This window comes from Salvelinus alpinus, chromosome 17, assembly GCF_045679555.1.
Source record: "Salvelinus alpinus chromosome 17, SLU_Salpinus.1, whole genome shotgun sequence".
NCBI lineage: Eukaryota > Metazoa > Chordata > Actinopteri > Salmoniformes > Salmonidae > Salvelinus > Salvelinus alpinus.
In genome coordinates, this window is record NC_092102.1 from 32,020,601 (window position 1) to 32,041,178 (window position 20,578).

Genomic DNA, 20,578 nt, shown 5'->3' on the forward strand with positions numbered 1-20,578 from the left:
GATATAATGTAATATTTGAAATATGTATTTATAACATTTTGTCAAGTTTGGTTTTATTTGCTCCAAAGCTGAATCTTATCGGGTACAAATTGGAAACACCTGGAATTCTATAAATGGCAAGCCATTGTCAGAGGTCATTGGAACAACAATAATACAGCATGGCTGCTATTCAGCGGATTGTTTATCCAACATAACCGGGGGCTCCGTCTGCGCAGTCGGTTGGTGTATATAAATCTGTATGTCCGTTGCAGCCCCAGCATTGTGAGTCTATCAGGCTCCCACAAGAGGTACTCAGACTGCTCTACGTTGTGTATAAATCAGCTGAGGCATAGCAGGGGAAGTAGTAGGGATGCTAATGGTGCTGTCGTAACCCCCCCCCCCCCCTCCGGCGAAATAATAACAGCTGAGGTGCAGCTTCTAACAGCCTTGTGCTTTTACTCAGTGTGGCGTTTCCTCCAGGGCTTTGGGGATGGACACAGAATATATATTTTTATGAAAAAACTAAATGTGTGTAGTAGAGGGTTAGTCACTGTATATATTTGTGGGCTAAAAGGAAACGATCTGATACAGATATATTGTGGTGTGCAATGTCCTAAAGCACTGTAGGAAAGAAGATGACTGTGGTTCAAATCTTAAAATTTATGAACATTACATGACAAATGGTTAGTTTATTTTCATACATAAAACCTAGTCTTCGAAATGTAATCTGATAATCCAGGTTTTTGGCTTGTTATGAAAACGCACAGACGAAAACCAGCGTATACGGCATCCATCAATTATTAGTGTTGTGTATTTTTCTCCACTATAAGGAACAAATCTGCCATGCCCAGTGTCGGGTCTAATAGACTGGACATAACATAGTAAACGTAAATCCGGGACACTCAAATTAGTTTGATATGTTACGTTTGGTATGGTTACATACAGTGCTTGACTTAGACAGAAATAAGTGCCAGTACTCATTTTGGGTACCGGTACTGTTTATATTTAGGAGTAGGAGCTCCACAGTACTTTTGAGCTAATATTCTACAAGCGGAACAGGAGCTCAAGCAGTAGAACGTTTGAGGTGCCGGTACTTGTCTCATGTGAGCTCCTGCCCAAGTCAAGCACTGGTTACATAAGAGAGGAGGTCACTTAACGCAAAAACGAAAGGAGGATGTCTGGAACTCTTGGAGGGAGTTCCATTCTGGGTTGAGATCTGGTGAAAAACGCACACACACCTATGCTCTTGAGGCCCCTCTTTCAAAGTCACTGAGATCTCTTCTAGCCATGGTATCCAAATGAATGGTAAACTGGACATTTTTATACATGACCCAGGGTTTTCCATTAGCTGGCTTTTGGTCAATATATATATTTTTAAAGCGAATAAATAAAATTTGCACCGGCAAATTGTCCAGGAGAAGAAAAAATCCCATTGCGAAATAATTAATTGATAGAAATACCAGTCGATATAAATACATTTGACTTGTCATGCTTATCGGTCTATAGGTTAATTCCCATAATTTAGTGGAATAAATTGGCGTGTGTATGTTTTATTCGTGATTTAGGCTCTTATTTATCACAGATACAGAGTCTTTGAGTGTAAAATCTGTCAGACAGCGTGAGTTGCATCTCAAACAGCAAATTCATAGGCAATGGAAAGCACGTTTGATCAGCGCATCACACACCACTTCGCAATGAGCTGGAGGCAGTATTCATTTTCAAAATAGATACTTCATTGTTTGAAACCTGAATGTTTTACTACATATTATGATGCATGTCTTACATTGCTTCAAAGTAGGCCTTGCCATAATCAGACCATATCTGTGGAGGCAATTATTTTATATCAACTTTCTTTCGTTGTCCACTAGCCAAAGGCCCAATCCTAGTCATATTAGCAACCCATGTTAATTGTTGCATATTAGATCTCCCCACTTTCGAAATTTCAAATGGATATTTTAATCTCTGTCACATGAAACCGCTCACATGCGCAATGCACTTTTGACAAGTGTTTTCTCGCTAATTGCACTATGGAAAATACATTCACACATAGCCTACTACCTTGCTGCATTGCTGCGCTTATCTAAACATTCTGATCTGTTACATCAGACTCATTGCTTTTTAACGTTTCTTTTATTTTACGTAGCCTAGGCATAATGGTTGTTTGAATTTGGGATCTGTCGTCCCACAACTGTCCCAGCGTCTGTTTGGAATAGGCTATTTCTTTCTCAACAAGCTGACCAATAGAATAGGTAAACGTTTCTACTATAGTAGATTGCCATAGGCTAGTGATTTTGCTGTTCGTTACCTGTCTTGTTGGCTGAGGAAAAGTACATTTTGGACAGTTATTCTAACATCTTCAAAGTGTGCATCAGAATTTGGTAACAGCACATCATTGTATCCTCAACTTGCATGTTCTGTTAATATGAATGACCATAATCTAAATGTGATTACTGTCATTCTGAGCACCATGAGTAGACGCCCTAATCAGGTTATGCGCCCAATGCATATCCGGTAAATTTCCTAATGGAAACCCTTACATGACCCTAAGCATGATGGGATGTTAATTGCTTAACTAACTCAGGAACCACACCTGTAGAAGCACCTGGTTTCAATATACACTATATATAAAAAAGTATGTGGACACCTCTTCAAATTAGTGGATTTGGCTATTTCAGCCACACCGTTGCTGGCAGGTATATAAAATCGAGCACACACCCATGCAATCTCCATAGACAAACATTGTCAGTAGAATGGCCTTTTTGAAGAGCTCAGTGACTTTCAACCTGGCACCGTCATAGGATGAAACCTTTCCAATAAATCAGTTCGCCCTGCTAGAGCTTCCCCGGTCAACTGTAAGTGCCATTATTGTGAAGTGGAAATGTCTAGGAGCAACAACGGCTCAGCCGTGAAGTGGTAGGCCACACACACTTGCAGAACAGGAGTGCTGAAGCGCATAGCAAGTCAAAAATCGTCTGTCCTCCGTTGCAACACTCACTGCTGAGTTCCAAACTGTCTCTGGAAGCAACATCACCCCCACAACAGTTCGTTGGGAGCTTCTTGATACGGGTTTTCATGGCTGAGCAGCTGCACACGAGCCTAAGATCACCATGCGCAATGCCAAGCGTCAGCTAGAGTGGTGTAAAGCTCGCCGCATTGGAATCTGGAGCAGTGGAAACACGTTCTCTGGAGTGATGGATCAATCTTCACCATATGGCAGTCTGACGGACAAGTCTGGGTTTGGCGGATGCCAGGAGAACGGTACCTGCCCGAATACATAGTGCCAACTGTACATTTTGGTGGAGGAGGAATAATGGTCTGGGACTGTTTGTCATGGTTTGGGCTAGGCCCCTTAGTTCCAGTGAAGGGAAATCTTAATGCTAAAGCATACAATGACATTCTAGATGATTCTGTGCTTCCAACTTTGTGGCAACCGTTTGGGTAAGGCCCTTTCCTGTTTCAGCATGACATTGCCCCCGTGCACAAAGCGAGGTCCATACAGAAGTGGTTTGTCAAGATCGGTGTGGAAGAACATGACTGGCCTGCACAGAGCCCTGACCTCAACCCCATCGAACACCTTTGGGATGAATTGGAATGCCGACTGCGAGCCAGGTCTAATCGTCCTACATCAGTGCCTGACCTCACTAATGCTCTTGTGGCTGAATGGAACCAAGTCCCTGCAGCAATATTCCATCATCTAGTGGAAAGCCTTCCTCGAAGAGTAGAGGCTGTTATAGCAGCAAAGGGGGGACAAACTCCATATTAATGCACATCATTTTGGAATGAGATGTTCGACGAGCAGGTGTCCACATACTTTTGGTCATGTAGTGTACTCTGTATCCCTCATTTACTCGTGTTTCCTTTATTTTATTTACTCAAGTGTAAACTTGAGTTCGGCCTACTTCAGCTTCACAACATTACAGAGCATAAGATGTAAATGTGGACAACACATCTGACACCTTTGCATATCAACATACTGAGACATTACACACTATTTGTTATTATGCGTTAGCATATTTTATTATGGAGTGGAGACTTTTTGTTTAGTTCAGAGCAGTGGAGCCTGGTGTCACTGGTTCATAGATATTAAGCGCTTTAAAGCGTGACTGTCTTTAAAAAGCAACAAGTCCCTTTGAAAACGGCCTATGTGGCATCGATTCGAGTCAAACATTTATTCTAGTGTCCAAATTGACTACAAAGTGTAAATTGGATAATTCTGGTCATAAAGTCAGTCTCGTCTAAAACGGAGTTTGGAACAGCCGTGCTTCTCAACGGGTAAATTAAGGTTGGGTTTCGATATTACGATGTCCGTTTGCCCACTAACATGAGGTGAACTGCTGCTGTGATTGCTCTCTATACGATAGCATAGACAGTGAGACAGACCTGCCCAACAGCTCAGACTTTGTTAACATAAGGCAAGTCATCACGCATATTTGAACTTGAGAAATACTGCACCAAGCACCTTAGCGCAATTTTACATCTAACTATCTTAGATTCATTCTGGGGATTTTGAGGAAGTGAAATAAGCTTCTGCGTCTGCAGTGTCTCGTGGGGGACAAACATAATTTACCAAAAGCGGAATCGGTCAGGAAACAGTGATAATATCTCTTTTGCCAAGATAATCCATCCGCTTGACAGGTGTGGCATATCAAGAAGCTGATTAAACAGCATGGTCGTTACACAGGTGCGCCTTGTGCTGGGGACAATAAAAGTACACTCTAAAATGTGCAGTTTTGTCACACAAAACAATGCCACAGCTGTCTTGTTTTGAGGGAGCGTGCAATTAGCATGATGACTGCAGGAATGTCCACCAGAGCTGTTGCCAGAGAATTTAATGATAATTTCTCTAGCATAAATCGCCTCAAATTGTTTTAGAGAATTTGGCAGTGCATCCAACTGGCCTCACAACCGCAGACCACGTGTAACCACGCCAGCCCAGGACCTCCACATCTGGCTTCTTCACCTGCGGGTTCGTGCCAACCAAGGCCCACCCATGGACGAGCCCCTGCGCAGTTATGTGAAATCCATAGATTGGGTCCTAATTTATTTATTTCAATTGACTGATTTCCTTCTATGAACTGTAACTCAGTAAAATCTTTGAAATTGTTGCATGTTGCGTTTGTTTGTTCAGTATAAATGGACAAAGGATGATAGTGCAACGATGCTTTTGGGAAAGCCAGCCCTGGTTATGTTAACGTGTGGTTGGGTGTTTAAATGCTAAAATTAACATGAACCTTCTTATGATGGTATAAAGGTCAGCCATTTTGATCAGAGAGTTGGTCATCCATGCTTTGCCAGTGCAGTGATTTAGATATTGTGTAAAATAATGAATTTGAAGAATGTATGTTTGTTAGCAAGCTAGCTGGCTAGTTTTAGAGGAATGATTCCATTCAAATTAACTGCCAATATGCCAACATTCCATTCAAACAATGCAGCCCCATACACTGGCTGAAATCAGTTAAGGATAGGACTTGGACAAGTTATAAGTTATATGCAACAAGTACTGATTGTATCATATAGCACTCAGCTTTCCAAGAACACAAAAATTGACACATTTATGATCTGTTTACATATATTTTAGAGGCTATTTATATGGAAAAAAGGTGTATAAAACCTGTATAAACTGTAGGCCTATTTATAATTATATTACAGTATTTTAGGTAAAATTTTATTACACAATTTCTGATATCACATGCCTTACTTTAATTTTCCTGCATAAGTAAAATCAGGATTATGCCTCTACTGACATTCGTTTTATTTAGACTGGTTTGGAATTCTCCCTGACCAATATGGCTGCTGTTTTTTACCCCATTATGGAACTTTGAGGGTTAATTAATTTAATTTAATAGGATCTCTATGGGTTTCCTACTCTTTTTAGATTTGTATTTTTAGATCATTTGAGTCATAAATCACAGTACTGCCCTGCTGTCATTGCACAGAAGAACAGAGGGGCCCTGGAATGACATTGGTTCAATCTTGTCGGCCTCTTTTAGTCAGGTAGTTTTGACAGTTATTTAGATGTACTTCTATTACATTGCAGTACAGATTTGATTTTCAATGTTTTAGCACAGGAAATTTTAGGTTTCCGAAATGGAGTCCCACTATCAGTCAGTTTACATGACGGTTGATCTATCACTCAACTGCTTTAACACCTAGGGTAAAAAATGGATACATGAATACAAGTGTATTATTGATATGTCTTTATTGTCCATTAAACAACAAAGATTATTATATTTTGCTGTCACAATACCAGCACCCAACTGCCTGAGACACACACACACAGACGAGAGGCTGAACCGGTCACAGGGTCAGCTGCAGAGCATTGCCTGTGGAGAGGGTGTGATGCCAGCAACCCCCCAGTTATTTGATGTAAATGTATTTGCATTGTAGTTGTTTCAAATAGTATTTCAGTGGGCTATGAACAGTCCGTTCTTACTTTTTTTTGCCAAATATTTTCGGTTTTTCGAGGGAATATATCCTGCCCTCTGCCCTTGCCTCACTGTTCTCAATCAAAAGACTTCAATTTAGCTGACAAGAAAATTCACAATTTTCCTACCTGGTATTTTACTAGTTGTAAAAGCAATGGCACAACATCACAAAGGGGAACACTTTTCTAGTAATGAATTGAGGAACAATTAAAGCCACACTGTACATACCATCAATGAGTGGGCCCCCAACAAAAACATAAACAATAGTGCAAATACATCACATTTTCCAATGCGCATACAGTTTTGTAGTGGTCAAGGAATAACATTCCATGAGATCAACATGACCTTTTATAACATTATTTGAAGCTGTACATCATTTGGCTACAGAGTCAAAGGTAATTGTTTTTGGTAATTATTAGGTCGAACAAAGCTAATCTCATCACACTGTACATCTCAGCCTAAGAAAGACCATTTTGAAGCTGATTCATTGGTAGTGGTTAATCACATGCGTGCACTGTTCATACTTAATTAACTGGCAATAACACACATATACATATGTTAACATATTTACCTCATGGCTTATTACACTGACTTCCTATAACAATTTCTGTTGATTATATTCATAGCTACCAGATGCCATATTGATTTATCAGCACTGATTCAGTTCCCCTGTTATTCTATTTTTTAACAGCTGGAAAGGCCAGTGAGCAGGTAGAGGTTGAGATTGAGCCCATTTCTCCTCAGACACATTCTCCAGATAACTATCCCTCAGACATCATCACTGAGTCGTCCCTTCCTCTGGGAAGTGCTCCAGGAAAAACCAAGAGACCAGCAAACAGCTGCAGTGTCTCCAGGAAACCCTATGTTGATACATCCCCTGTCAAACAACCCAATCCCCCCAAATCCAGTCCCTCTCCGACCCCTGAGGCCCCAAGCACCTCAGCCTCCAGACACCACGAAACAGGGGCCCTGAGGATTGGCAAGACGTCCTTCACCATCCCCAAGAAGCAGCCTCAACCCCTCGTGACTCCCATTCTACCCTCACCTCCACCCCCCACCCCAATGAATGAAACTAGGACACTGCCCGTGTCCCCAGCCCCTATCGCACCTTCCTCCAGACCCCCTCAGCCAGCCAACAACCAGGTCAGGCAGAGCATCCAACGCTCTCTCACCAACATCCTGTTCAAGAGGTGAATATAAGGAAAGAGATGACAAAATATACATGGTGGTTAGAAAAGTACACTCACACTCTCTCTCACACACACACTGGATCACATTGATTGACAAAGAAATGATGGCTTAGTCTGAGAAGACACCCTATTCCCTATATAGTGCTCTAGTTTTGACCAGAGCCCATAGTTCTCATCAAAGGTAGTCCACTAAATAGGGGTAGCGTGCCATTTCGGACACACACATTGCTTGAGCTCTCTTTTAAATGTAGGGCAAAAATCTTATTAAAAGATTACTAATTACATTTTGATTTTATAAGGGTGTGCGACTGTGACGATTTGGAGAGGTCTGAGAGTGAAGTGGCGAAGCTGGTCACCAGCATCGAGACGGAGATGTTTAACATATTTAACAATACAGATAGCAAGTACATGAACAAGTACCGAACCATCATGTTCAACCTTAAAGACCCCAAAAATAAGGTTGGTCTAGACAGCAAAAAAAAACACATATGCCTTGTCATAAAAAATAAATCCACATATATAATTCTCTGCTATACAGCATTTCATTCAAAAAGTTATGAAAACAACTATTCGATGTAACAAATGTGCCCCTGTCTGACAAACTAGACTTGTAGTTCACCATGTGGTAGTACGCTTCATTGATTGTCTCTTATTTGGGTGGGTCTCCAGGGTTTGTTCTACAGCGTCATCCGTGGTGAGGTCAGTCCCTTCAGACTGGCCAGGATGAGCCAGCGGGACATGCAGGCCACAAAGGTCTCAGAGCCGAACAAAAAAGACACTCCAGAGGTACAGTATAATATAGCCTAAGCAGAAACTTAATCTAAGCCAAAAACTTAGAATAATAATTAACTAAAGAAGACCATTCGAGTTTTAATGTAGTGCACAATACTAAAATACAAAAAATGACATAAATAATAACATACAAAGTTCACCATAATTCTTCACTGAGAACTATATTTATTATCCAAAACTTTACCAGTTGATTGAGATGTTGTCTGTGTGTATTGCAGGTCGGGGAGTCTGGTCCCAAAGCCGCATGTGTGCTGCCAAATCCAGCGCCTGAGCCAGTGAAGGTTGATCTACCTAGTCTTCCCTTTAGGCCAAGTAGACACATGGTATGTACAACATGTATAATATAACATGTATCGTCTACTCATACTGATGCAATACAATATCTAGGAAATTATATCGCCCTCAAAATGTGATCAGTTCATCTTCAAATGTAGCATACCTTTTAGATGAGCATATCAGTGTGTCTGTATCTGAGTGTGCATCTGTGTGTAACGTTTTAATAAATGAGTGTGTCATGATCCTCTTTTCTCAGGAACAGAAGAGCACTCTCTCTGCTGCCACTAAGGCCAGACCTAGCCAGTCGAACCAGAACAGCTCCGTCCCAGACATCCTCAGCTGCATGCTGAAAGACACAACTGCCGAGCACAGAGCTCACCTGTTTGACCTCAAGTGCAAGATCTGCACAGGTAAATAAAAACAGATAAGGTAGAATTACAGTGTACACACTACAACAACATCCAACGAACACCATAATATCATGTTGGCCTTCTGCACTGTATCAAACTATTTTAGTGAAGGGCAACAGTGTTGATATAAACCACAATCACTCCCAACGTCAAATTAATGATTTACTGAACTTCTATGGTGTTGAGTGTACTGATGCTGCTAACCAGTGTTTTGTGTGGGTTGGTATCTGTTTCTGCCCTTCAGGTCAGATAACAGTTGAGGGTGAGGAGGAGCCTGTACCCAAGAAGTCTAAACTCTCTGGGTCATCGTCATCCTCCACAAACCCAGACGAATGGAAAGACAGGCCGTCTCGGCCACCCTGGATGTATGCCAGAACAGATCCCAGAACAGAGGAGAGAGGATGGAGAACTCCAGCAGGAGATGAATCACCCCTCCTTGCACCCCCCGACTCCCCCACCATGGGTTCCCCTGCCTCCCCCCTAATGGAGGATGACTCTGTCTTAACCATCATGGAATCCCCCGCTTCACCCACAATGGAATCTCCCGCTTCTCCACCAATGGAATCTCCCGCCTCCCCCATTTTGGAATCCCCTGCCTCCCCTGTCATGGATTCTCCCGCCTTCCCCATTCTGGAAACCCGCAAAGCCAAGACACCGTCCAGAATGTATACCCCAGTCATGATTCCGGCTGTTTCTACGGTAACCATTACAAGGCGTGATCCCCGCACTGCTGGCAACCGTTCTGCTGTTATGTCTGGTGACCCCCACACCGCTGGCAACCGCACTCCTGCCATGGCAACTGTCGCCATGTCTACAGTCCCACCTCCACCAGTCTCTTATGTCCCTGCGAAACAGAGTGTTACTCTGAGCAAGACATTCATGCCCTTGCCACCACCCCCATCCCTGCCACCAATGCCAGCATTACCCAAATCTATCCTGATGAAGCCATCCTCCTCATCGTTCTATGGTTCTTCAGGATCCTCTTCATCCTCTTCAAGGTATCTCCTCTCAGCTTGCCACCATCACTACAAGTGATCCTTGATAAGAATGTGTTTTATGATAATTAGTTGTGGTGGTTAATTTCTTTACTATCAAATGAGGTGAGACAAACTTATCACACAAGTCAGAGTTATACTTAAACTAAATCTTTATTCACTTATTAATAAGGGAGTAGGTCAATACAACACACACATATAAAGTGAATCGGTTGAGTGCTCTGCGATACTGATGGCTGGTCGACGAATCACCCTCAGATGATTATTTGAGAGCCCGACACAAAGGATACAAATAACTTTTATAGCAAAGATCCACCCCTTTTAGTCCACATGACAAACAACAGATGTGTGGAATAGGTCACAAGGTTAAGATTTGTATGAAAGATCTGCTGTAAAGACTGTTCTCATTGTGTAGAAACCATGGTCTGGCCCCGAGCCATCTTTCCCTGGTACCTTATAGAACAGAAACATTAACTCATGCTATGGAATGTGGTCTTGTTAGGTTTATCACCCAAAGCATCGTAAATCTTCTGTCAGTATTAAGCCCCCCAGAGGCCCACTTTCAGTTCACACAGACGCAATAGAGTTATAAGAACCCTCTTCTGTTGCATAAAACAACCATTTGATGCAATAACAGTATTATAACATAATCTTGTAATTTCCCTCACATAGTGCATGTTCATTTCAGTCAGAATATAAATCTTGTTTCCTCCTCTGTGCATGAGTTATATTTGATTTACAGCTGAGTGAATGGGCAGTAATGGACTCTAATTGTGATGATGTGTTTGCAGGGCTGTGAACTCCCACTCCCCTCAAGATGGGGAGACAACCCAGTTCCTGGCCAAGCAGGAAGTAGTGTGGAAGGGCTTCCTCAACATGATCAGCGTGGCCAAGTTCGTCACCAAGGGCTATCTGGTCTCCGGGCCTTCTGAATATCTCAAAGAGGTAACGAATATAACATATAACTTTGCTACCATGACCGCAAGAGAAAAAATAGGAGAGCATTGTCAAATATCTTTAGATTTGTTTATTTGTTTAAGACAATACCTTTCATAAACAACCTAGCAGTTTGGTCTATATGGATATTAACAAAACATTTATTTTGTTTAGGATCTGCCTGATACCATACAGCTTGGTGGAAGAATCATGCCTCAAACTGTGTGGGATTACATCGGGAGAGTGAAGACCTCTGTTACAAAGGCAAGCCCTCCCTATGTCATTATGAAAAAAACTATACAATTTAGATAGAAACACATACACAGACCCTGTCTCAATGATAAGAGATTATTATTATTGGTCCACAGGAGCTGTGTGTGATCCGGTTCCACCCAGCGACAGAGGAGGAGGAGGTGGCCTATGTGTCTCTGTTCTCCTACTTCAGCAGCAGACGGCGCTTCGGGGTGGTGGCCAACAACAGCCGCAGCATTAAAGACATCTACCTCATCCCACTCAGTGCAAAGGAGTCCATTCCTTCCAAACTCCAACCCTTTGAAGGATCAGGTAAGAAAATGCTGTCATTTAGGCCAACATGTAGAAGGCTACACAGATGCCACACTGACATTTGAATGCGGGTATATATTTTTTTATGCTATTTTTTTTTTTACATTCAAAACTAATCTCCCTACTCCCTGTTTATTTAACAGGCTTTGAGAAGAATCGCCCCAATCTTCTTTTGGGACTGGTTATTTGCCAGAAACCCAAACGTGCGGGAAGCTTGCCACAAGAGGTTGAAGAGAAGAGAGCCAAGATCCACATATCCAAAGACTCCAGAGATAGTGGCCTCCCGAGACCCCCTACGCTGTATGGGTCTGACCCTAGGACGGAGGAATTCCTGCCCTACGACCCAGCGATGCCCATCATGTCCACCCCTCCTGGTTCCCCTCCTTCCACTGGATCCCCATCAGACTCCTCCTCCTCTGGCTCACTGACTATTCCATCACTTCTGTCCTCCATTAGAGCTGCTCTCCCTGCTTCTGCCCCACCCCCCACCACTAGCACATCCACCACTCCCCTGCAGACCATCCTGAAGTCACTGTTTGGGAAGGACTCTCATGCAGTCCCAGCAGTTGCAGCAGTGCCCCTTCCAACCACTCTGCTCCCTCCCCCAATGGTGGATCCGATAGTACAGCAGTACGGGCAGAAATCCAAAGTCAAAGAGATTGAGGAGGAGGAAAATGAATATGATCGACCATATGACCCGGAGGAGGAGTATGATCCAGCAATGGGCTATGGAAGGGTTGCCCCAATTAATATAGATAAAATGTTTGAGGCGAATGCTGCCACTCAGGCCACGTGTGCAGATGATGACGACGTGGCTTACGACCCTGAGGATGAGACTATCTTTGAGGATATGCACAATGATGGGGTCAGTGTAGCGAAAGTCCCAGCTCCAGCTCCTACCCCAGTCCCAGCTCCAGTACAAGACCCAGTCCCAGATCCCAGTCCAGCCCCAGCCCCTCTGAGCCACCCCATTACTGGTGCTGTGATTGTGTCAGCCGCTACTCTGACTGAACAACAGCGAATGCTTGAGGATCTCAACAGGCAGATTGAGGAGCAGAAACGGCAGCTGAAGGAGCAGGAGGAGGCACTGCGTCAGCAGAGAGAGGCAGTGGGCATGTTCATGGCCCACTTCTCTGTTTCCGATGCCTTGATGTCTCCCCCTACTAAATCTGGGATGTCTCACTTACAAACACAGCAGAGTGAAGGAGAGCAGTCTGAGGCAAATCCTTCAGTCAATCAAAGAGCTTTAAAAGGTATTTTGAAAACGGAGGAAACAGAAGTACCAATAAAACAAGAGATTAAGAGAGAGACCAAGACTGTACCTCTTTCGGTGTCAAGAAATGTGGAAATGCCCAATGCATCACCAAAGCGGGTTAAAGAGATTAAAAAGGAAAATATTCAGGCAACAGACAATTCAGATCCTGAAGCTGGTGAGATCCAGGACTCTGATGTAGCTTACGACCCAGAGGATGACACTATCTTTGATGAGCTGAAAGACACAAATGGAGAAGAAAAGGTGAAAACCTCAACTCGATCAGATTCAGCAAGGCGTTCTGAGCGGTCTCGTGACTCCTCAGTGTCTAGCTCGTGTCGTGGTGCATCGCGCAATGACACTCCTGATAGGAGGCGTAAGCGTAGCAGCCAACCAGATACTCACTCACCGAAAAGACGGGACCGTAAAGTCAGGGACCGACACGAAAGCCCTCCTCGTAGATCTGGCCACCGGTCCCCTGGACACTCTGATAGGCGAAGGGAAAGACACAGACGGGGTGAGAGGAGCCGACCATATCACAGAGGTCGTCACCACTCTGAGCGCCCAGGCCGTCATATCCCTCATAAAGAGCGTACTTCTCGACGCAGCTCTGGTAGCCATAGAAGATCCCCATCTTCACCAAGACAAAAACAAGATTCTGGCTCTAGGGGACTCTCAAAGGGTCAAAGGGAGACTTCTCCTCCAGTGTGGGATGACTCAAAGGGCCCAGAGGCTCCTGAAGACATGGGTCCTACAAGTCCAGCTCCAGCACTGGTCATGGAGGCTAATGACTCACCTCAGCCCCCTCTTGAAAGACAGGACATTGATGAACCACTGTGTGATCGTTGTGATTCTGGAGGTCCACCACAGGGAGAGATTGAGGACACAGGCCGTCAAATGCCCCATGAGAATCCCACTCCCCAGAAGCCTGCGGATCAACAACCTTCTCAAAGCTTGCTGGGATCACCATCAAAAGGGCCCAACAACGAGCAAGGCCCCAACATCCAGCTTCAAGACAATAGGGATAGGCCCTCTCAACTGGAACTACTAGAGCAATGCAGTGTACAGAGCCCATCAGACATTATGAGAGAAAAACAGTTTTCCTCACAAGGTCCTCCCCACATGGCCTCTCCTAATAACCAGGGTGAGCGGTCCAGCAGTTTAGAGAGGAGAGATCCTGATATTAGGGAGGGAAGGAGAAACCAAGGGCCTGATATGATGGGACCCGGGCCAAACATGAGGGGTGAAAGGAGAGGGCCGCAAATGAGGCATCCAAGTCCAAATATCAGAGGTCCAGATCCAGAACCAGACATGAGGGGTGAAAGGAGCGAGCCACAAATGATGCATCCAAGTCCAAATATCAGAGGTCCAGAACCAGACATGAGAAGTCCAGATATGAGAGAGGACCACTTCTCACCAACAACTTACTTTGGAGGAAAGAGATCACCATCGCCCCATTTTAATAGTCCAAGGATCCCCTTATCTGTTCCAAGAGGAAATTTTAAGGATCAACGGGGAGCACCTTGTCCTGGTTTCCGCCCCAGGGGTCCTCGTACCTCAAGGTGGATGCCACCACGGTCCCGGTTTGATGGTCCACATAATCCGCTAGTAGTAAGATCTCTAGAGCTGCTCGGAAAACAAAGAGGCACCAACCAGAATCATGACAATGGAGGTGAGCCTATTCAACCAGAAATAAAGGAGCAACACATTGCACAGAGCCCATCGGACATTATGAGAGAGAACCAGTTTTCCTCACAAGGTCCTCCCCACATGGCCTCTCCAAGCAACCACGGTGAGCGCTCCAGCAGTTTAGAGAGGAGAGATCCCGAAATGAGGGAGGGACGAAGACACCAAGGCCCAGACATCAGAAGTCCAGATATGATAGAACCTGGGCCAGACATGAGGTGGCCAGGGCCAGACATGTGGGATGATAGAAGGGGTCCAGGGCCAGACATGAGGGGTGATAGGAGAGGGCCAGACATGTGGGATGCTAGAAGGGGTCCAGGGCCAGACATGAGGGGTGATGGGAGAGGGCCAGACATGTGGGGTGATAGAAGGGGTCCAGGGCCAGACTTGAGGGGTGATGGGAGAGGGCCAGACATGTGGAATGATAGAAGGGGTCCAGGGCCAGACATGCAAGGTTCAGGGCCAGAGATGGGGTGTCCAGGGCCAATCATACGAGGTCTAGGGCCAGACATGCGAGATCCAGGGCCAGACATGAGGGGGGATAGGAGAGGGCCAGAACCTGACATGAGGGGTGATAGGAGAGGGCCAGAGCCGGACATGAGGGGTGATAGGAGAGGGCCAGAGCCCGACATGAGGGGTGATAGGAGAGGGCCAGAGCCCGACATGAGGGGTGATAGGAGAGGGCCAGAGCCCGACTTGAGGGGTGATAGGAGAGGGCCAGAGCCCGACATGAGGGGTGATAGGAGAGGGCCAGAGCCCGACATGAGGGGTGATAGGAGAGGGCCAGACATATGGGATGATGGAAGAGGTCCAGGACCAGACATGACAGCTCCTGAAATGCCAGCCCCAGATCCAGATATGAGAAGTCCAGACATGAGAGTGGATCACTTCACACCAACAGCTAACTTTGGAGGACAGAGACCAACATCGACTCATTTCAGCCGTCCAAGGATGATCTCACCTGTTCACAGAGGACATTTTGAGGATCAAAGGGGAGTACATCGTCCTGGTTTACGCCCCAGGGGTCCTCGTCCTTCGAGGTTCAACCAGCCCAGAGGCTCATATCCAGGGCACTTCCCAGGGGTGCAACCACGGTTCTGTTTCGATGGTCGACAGGGAGTGGTAAGACCTGCTCACGCCTCGCTGGTAACACCAAGGGAGCACAGTATACAGAGCCCATCAGAAATTCTGATAGAAACCCAGATACCCTCACAAGGTCCTCCCCACATGGCTTCTCCAAACAACAAGGGGGAGCGGTCCAGCAGTTTAGAGAGGAGAGATCCTGATATTGGGGAGGAAAGGAGAAACCCAGGGTCAGACATCAGAGGTCCAGATATGATGGGACCAGGGCCTGACATGAGGGGTGATAGGAGAGGACCAGGGCCAGACATGAGGGGTGATAGGAGAGGGCCAGGGCCAGACATGAGGGATGAAAGGAGAGGGCCAGATATGATGGGACCAGGGCCAGACATGAGGGGTGATAGAAGGCCAGGGCCAGACATGAGAGATTCAGGGCCAGACATGAGAGATTCAGGGCCAGACATGAGAGATTCAGGGCCAGACATCAGAGGGCCATGTCTAGTGCCAGACACAAGGGGTGATGGGAGAGGGCCAGGGACAGACATGAGGGGTGAAAGGAGAGGTCCAGGGCCAGACATGAGGGGTGATGGGAGAGGTCCAGGGCCAGACATGAGGGGTGATGGGAGAGGTCCAGGGCCAGACATGAGGAGTGATGGGAGAGGTCCAGGGCCAGACATGAGGGGTGATGGGAGAGGTCCAGGGCCAGACATGAGGGGTGATGGAAGAGGTCCAGGGCCAGACATGAGGGGTGATGGGAGAGGGCCAGACATGAGAGATCCAGGGCTAGACACAAGGGGTGATAGGAGAGGTCCAGGTCCAGGGCCAGACATGAGAGGTCCAGGGCCAGACATGAGGTGTGATAGGGGAGGTCCAGGGCCAGACATCAGAGGGCCAGACACAAGGGGTGATAGGAGAGGTCCAGGGCTAGACATGAGGGGTCCAGGGCCAGACACAAGGGGTGATAGGAGAGGTCCAGGGCCAGACATGAGGGGTCCAGGGCCAGACGTGAGGGGTGATAGGGGAGGTCCAGGGCCAGACATGAGGGTTCTAGGGCCAGATATGAGGGGTCCAGGGCCAGACGTGAGGGGTGATAGGGGAGGTCCAGGGCCAGACATGAGGGTTCTAGGGCCAGATATGAGGGGTCCAGGGCCAGACGTGAGGGGTGATAGGGGAGGTCCAGGGCCAGACATGAGGGGTGATAGGAGAGGGCAAGGGTCAAACATGAGGGGTGATAGGAGAGGGCCAGACATGAGAGATCCAGGGCCAGACATGAGGGGTGATAGGGGAGGTCCAGGGCCAGACACAAGGGGTGAAAGGAGAAGGCCAGACATGAGAGATCCAGGTCTAGGGCGAGACACAAGGGATGACAGGAGATGGCCAGGGCCAGACATCAGAGGGCCAGGTCTAGGGCCAGACACAAGGGGTGATAGGAGAGGGCCAGACATCAGAGGTCCAAGGACAGATATGAGGGGTGATAAAAGAGATCCAGGGCCAGACATGAGAGATCCAGGGCCAGACATGCAGGGTGCAGGGCCAGACATGCAGGGTCCAGGGTCAGACATGAGAGATCCAGGGCCAGACATGCAGGGTCCAGGGCCAGACATGAGAGATCCAGGGTCAGACATGCAGGGTCCAGGGCCAGACATGAGAACTCCAGAGCCAGACATGAGAACTCCAGAGCCAGACATCAGAGGGCCAGGTCTAGGGCCAGACACAAGGGGTTATAGGAGAGGGCCAGGGCCAGACATGCGGGGTCCAGGGCCAGACATGTGGGGTGATAGGAGAGGGCCAGGGCCAGACATGAGGGTTGATAGGAGAGGACCAGGGCCAGGCATGAGGGGTCCAGAGTCAGATATCAAAGGACCAGGTCTAGGGCCAGACACAAGGGGTGATAGGAGAGGGCCAGGGCTAGACATGAGGGGTAATCGGAGAGGGCCAGGGCCAGATATGAGGGGTCTAGGGCCAGGCATGAGACGGCCAGGGCCAGACACAAGGGGTGATAGGAGAGGGCCAGGGTCAGAGATGAGGGGTCCAGGACCAGACATGAGAGATCAAGAGCCAGACATCAGAGAGCCAGGTCTAGGGCCAGACACAAGGGTTGATAGGAGAGGGACGGGTCCAGACATGAGAGGGACATGGCCCGAAACAAGGGGTGATAGGAGAGGGCCAGGGAAAGACTTGAGGGGTCTAGGGCCAGACATGAGAAGGTCAGGGCCAGACACAAGGAGTGATAGGAGAGGGCCAGGTCAAGACATGAGGGGTCCAGGACCAGACACAAGAGATCAAGAGCCAGACATCAGAGAGCCAGGTCTAGGGCCAGACAAAAGGGGTGATAAGAGAGGGCCAGACTTGAGGGGTCTAGAGCCAGACATGAGAGGGCCAGGGCCAGACACAAGGGGTGATAGGAGAGGGCCAGAGCCAGACATTTGGGGTCCAGGACCAGACACGAGAGATCAAGAGCCAGACATCAGAGGGCCAGGTCTATGGCCAGATACAAGGAGTGATAGGAGAGGGCCAAACATGAGAGATCCAGGGCCAGACAAGAGGGTGGTTAGGAGAGGGTCAGCGCCAGAAATGGAAGTTCCAGGGCCTGAAACAAGGGGTGATAGGAGAGCGCCAGGGACAGACATGAGGGGTCCAGGACCAGACACGAGAGAGCAAGAGCCCGACATCAGAGGGCAGGGTTTAGGGCCAGAGAAGAGGGGTGATAGGAGAGGGCCAGGGCCAGATATGAGGGGTGATAGAAGAGGGCCAGACATGTGGGATGATAGGAGAGGGTCTTCACCAAACATGAGGGGTCCAGGGCCGGACATGAGCGGTGCAGGACCAGACATGTGGGATGAGGGTAGAGGGCCAGATATGAGAGGTCCAGGGCCAGACAAGAGGGGTGATAGGAGAGGGCCGGGGTCAGACATGAGAGGGCCAGATATGAGGGGTGATAGGAGATGGTCAGGGCCAGACATGAGCGGTGCAGGACCAGACATGTGGGATGAGAGTACAGGGCCAGATATGAGAGGTCCAGGGCCAGACACAAGGGGTGATGGGAGATGGCCAGGGCCAGACTCAAGGGGTGATGGGAGATGGTCAGGGCCAGACATGAGGGGTGAAAGGAGAGGGCCAAACATGAGAGATACAGGGCCTGACACGAAGGGTCCAGGGTTAGACATGGGTCAAGAAATGCGAGCCCAAGATCCAGACATGAGAAGTCCAGATATAAGAGGAGATCACTTCACAACAACAACAAATCATTTTGGAGGATCAAGGGGAGTACAAAGTCCTGGTTTCCATGGCCCCAGGGGTCCTCGTCCCTCGAGGTTCAACCAGCCCAGAGGCTCATCTCGAGGGTATTTCCCAGACAATGGGGGGCAGCCACGGTTTGACGGTCCACGGCTAGTGGTAAGACCGTTGAGGCCTAAAGGAGGTTTACTCCCCACTCCCCCGGAGGGTCTCATGAGTTTGCCGAACAACAGCCCGGATGCTTTTAGAGAAGACCATTGGCGGAACAGTCAGTCGCCTGATACGAGGAGAACAAGCCTACCCATAGAAGACTGTGAAATGAGAAACTATGGAGACAGAGAAAACAACTCTGAAGAACGTGGCCGTGGTGTTAACCCCCGAGACAGGGTTAACTTCCACGGCACAGCGCCCTGCTTGTCCCAGGAGAGGCAGTTGCCTGAGGACAATGGGAGAGAGCGGGGTTGCAGTCATGGAAGACAGTGGGACAGGGGGACAGGTAGGCTTGTGAGTAGGGAGAGAGAAAGGGTTAGAGGGAGTGAAGTAGACAGGCCCAGAGAGGAGGTAGATGAAAAGCAAAAGACACCCATAGAAAAGGACAGAGACATTGGCAGAGCCACAAGCAGAGAAGGAGAGGCAAACAGAGGAGGTGTTAGTCTGCACAACCGTTCACTCTCAAAAGACAATGACCGAGACATTTTAAAGGATGGAAGTGGAAAGAAAGAAGAACAAATGGAGGGAAAGGGTAAAACGGTTGAATTAACAGAAACGCCGCAGGTAGACACGCCGCAGGTAGACACGCCGCAGGTAGACACGCCCCAGGTAGACACGCCCCAGGTAGACACGCCCCAGGAGAGCAAAGGGCCTGTTTGACTGGAGACTACTGTTCACAGAAATGCATGGACTAAGTTTGAAGTTGGTTCAGTTCATAATGTACTACGTAGTCGTTTTCACTACATTATTAAACACCCTTAACTTTTTGAATGTCATGACTGAACGTACCTTGTTTCATTCAATTTAGTTTTAAAATTGTACAAATTATGTGCTTTTCAGAATTTCCAGATTAAAACTCATGTCATGTCAAACATAATAGATATGTACATTGTGTTTATGGATATTTTTTGGTATTTTTTTTTTTTATAAGTCCAAACCTATTGAGCCATACTGCTGTCATCTATTCACTGGTTAGAAAAAGCCTTCATGTTGGATCATCTCATGATAATTATGTTTTAGAATAAACTTCTTTTTTTTTACTCTGTTTTAATTTGTTGAACCGAGGCCAATAAAAACAGTAAAGGAATGATCATACTTGCATTTAATTTGAACCACAATCAATTATCAGCTTTGTCTGATAGACATTTTGCCTAATCATTTAAGTATGCATATGTTTGAGTTCTGCTTGCAATGCAAATTGATTGAATATTAGAATTATTGTGTGGCCTATGCATAATCAAAAGGTCCTGCCATATTATCTTTGGTCAAGCCTTGGGGCATTATTAACCTAAACTCAGGCCCACAGTGAAAGCACTTTCTCAGTTATGAGTTTATCTACTCAGCTCTGTGCTGTAGTTTAATTCCAACTCTTGCTCCTGTAGTTGATGCTTTGGGGGTCTTTGCGCCCCATTTAAAAATGACATGAAATTACACATACATGGACCCCAATAACTACGGTAAACTAATCAATCAATCAAATGTATATTTATAAAGCCCTTTTTACATCAGCCGATGTCACAAAGTGCTGTAGAGAAACCTAGCCTAA

General features: G+C 46.8%; 1 protein-coding gene across 1 annotated transcript in view; it reads left to right on the forward strand.

The window, feature by feature from the left end:
- The window catches only part of LOC139541863 (death-inducer obliterator 1-like), a 41,819-nt gene extending 21,696 nt beyond the window's left edge, over nucleotides 1–20,123 (forward strand). The window contains exons 7-16 of the mRNA XM_071346754.1: nucleotides 7,096–7,594; nucleotides 7,894–8,053; nucleotides 8,264–8,380; nucleotides 8,605–8,709; nucleotides 8,919–9,072; nucleotides 9,317–10,070; nucleotides 10,859–11,012; nucleotides 11,178–11,267; nucleotides 11,372–11,567; nucleotides 11,711–20,123. Of these exons, the coding sequence (XP_071202855.1) occupies nucleotides 7,096–7,594; nucleotides 7,894–8,053; nucleotides 8,264–8,380; nucleotides 8,605–8,709; nucleotides 8,919–9,072; nucleotides 9,317–10,070; nucleotides 10,859–11,012; nucleotides 11,178–11,267; nucleotides 11,372–11,567; nucleotides 11,711–19,692 (10,211 nt within the window). The 3' untranslated portion in view covers nucleotides 19,693–20,123. The remainder of the gene's footprint in view (nucleotides 1–7,095; nucleotides 7,595–7,893; nucleotides 8,054–8,263; nucleotides 8,381–8,604; nucleotides 8,710–8,918; nucleotides 9,073–9,316; nucleotides 10,071–10,858; nucleotides 11,013–11,177; nucleotides 11,268–11,371; nucleotides 11,568–11,710) is intronic.
- The last annotated feature ends 455 nt before the right edge of the window (nucleotides 20,124–20,578 follow it).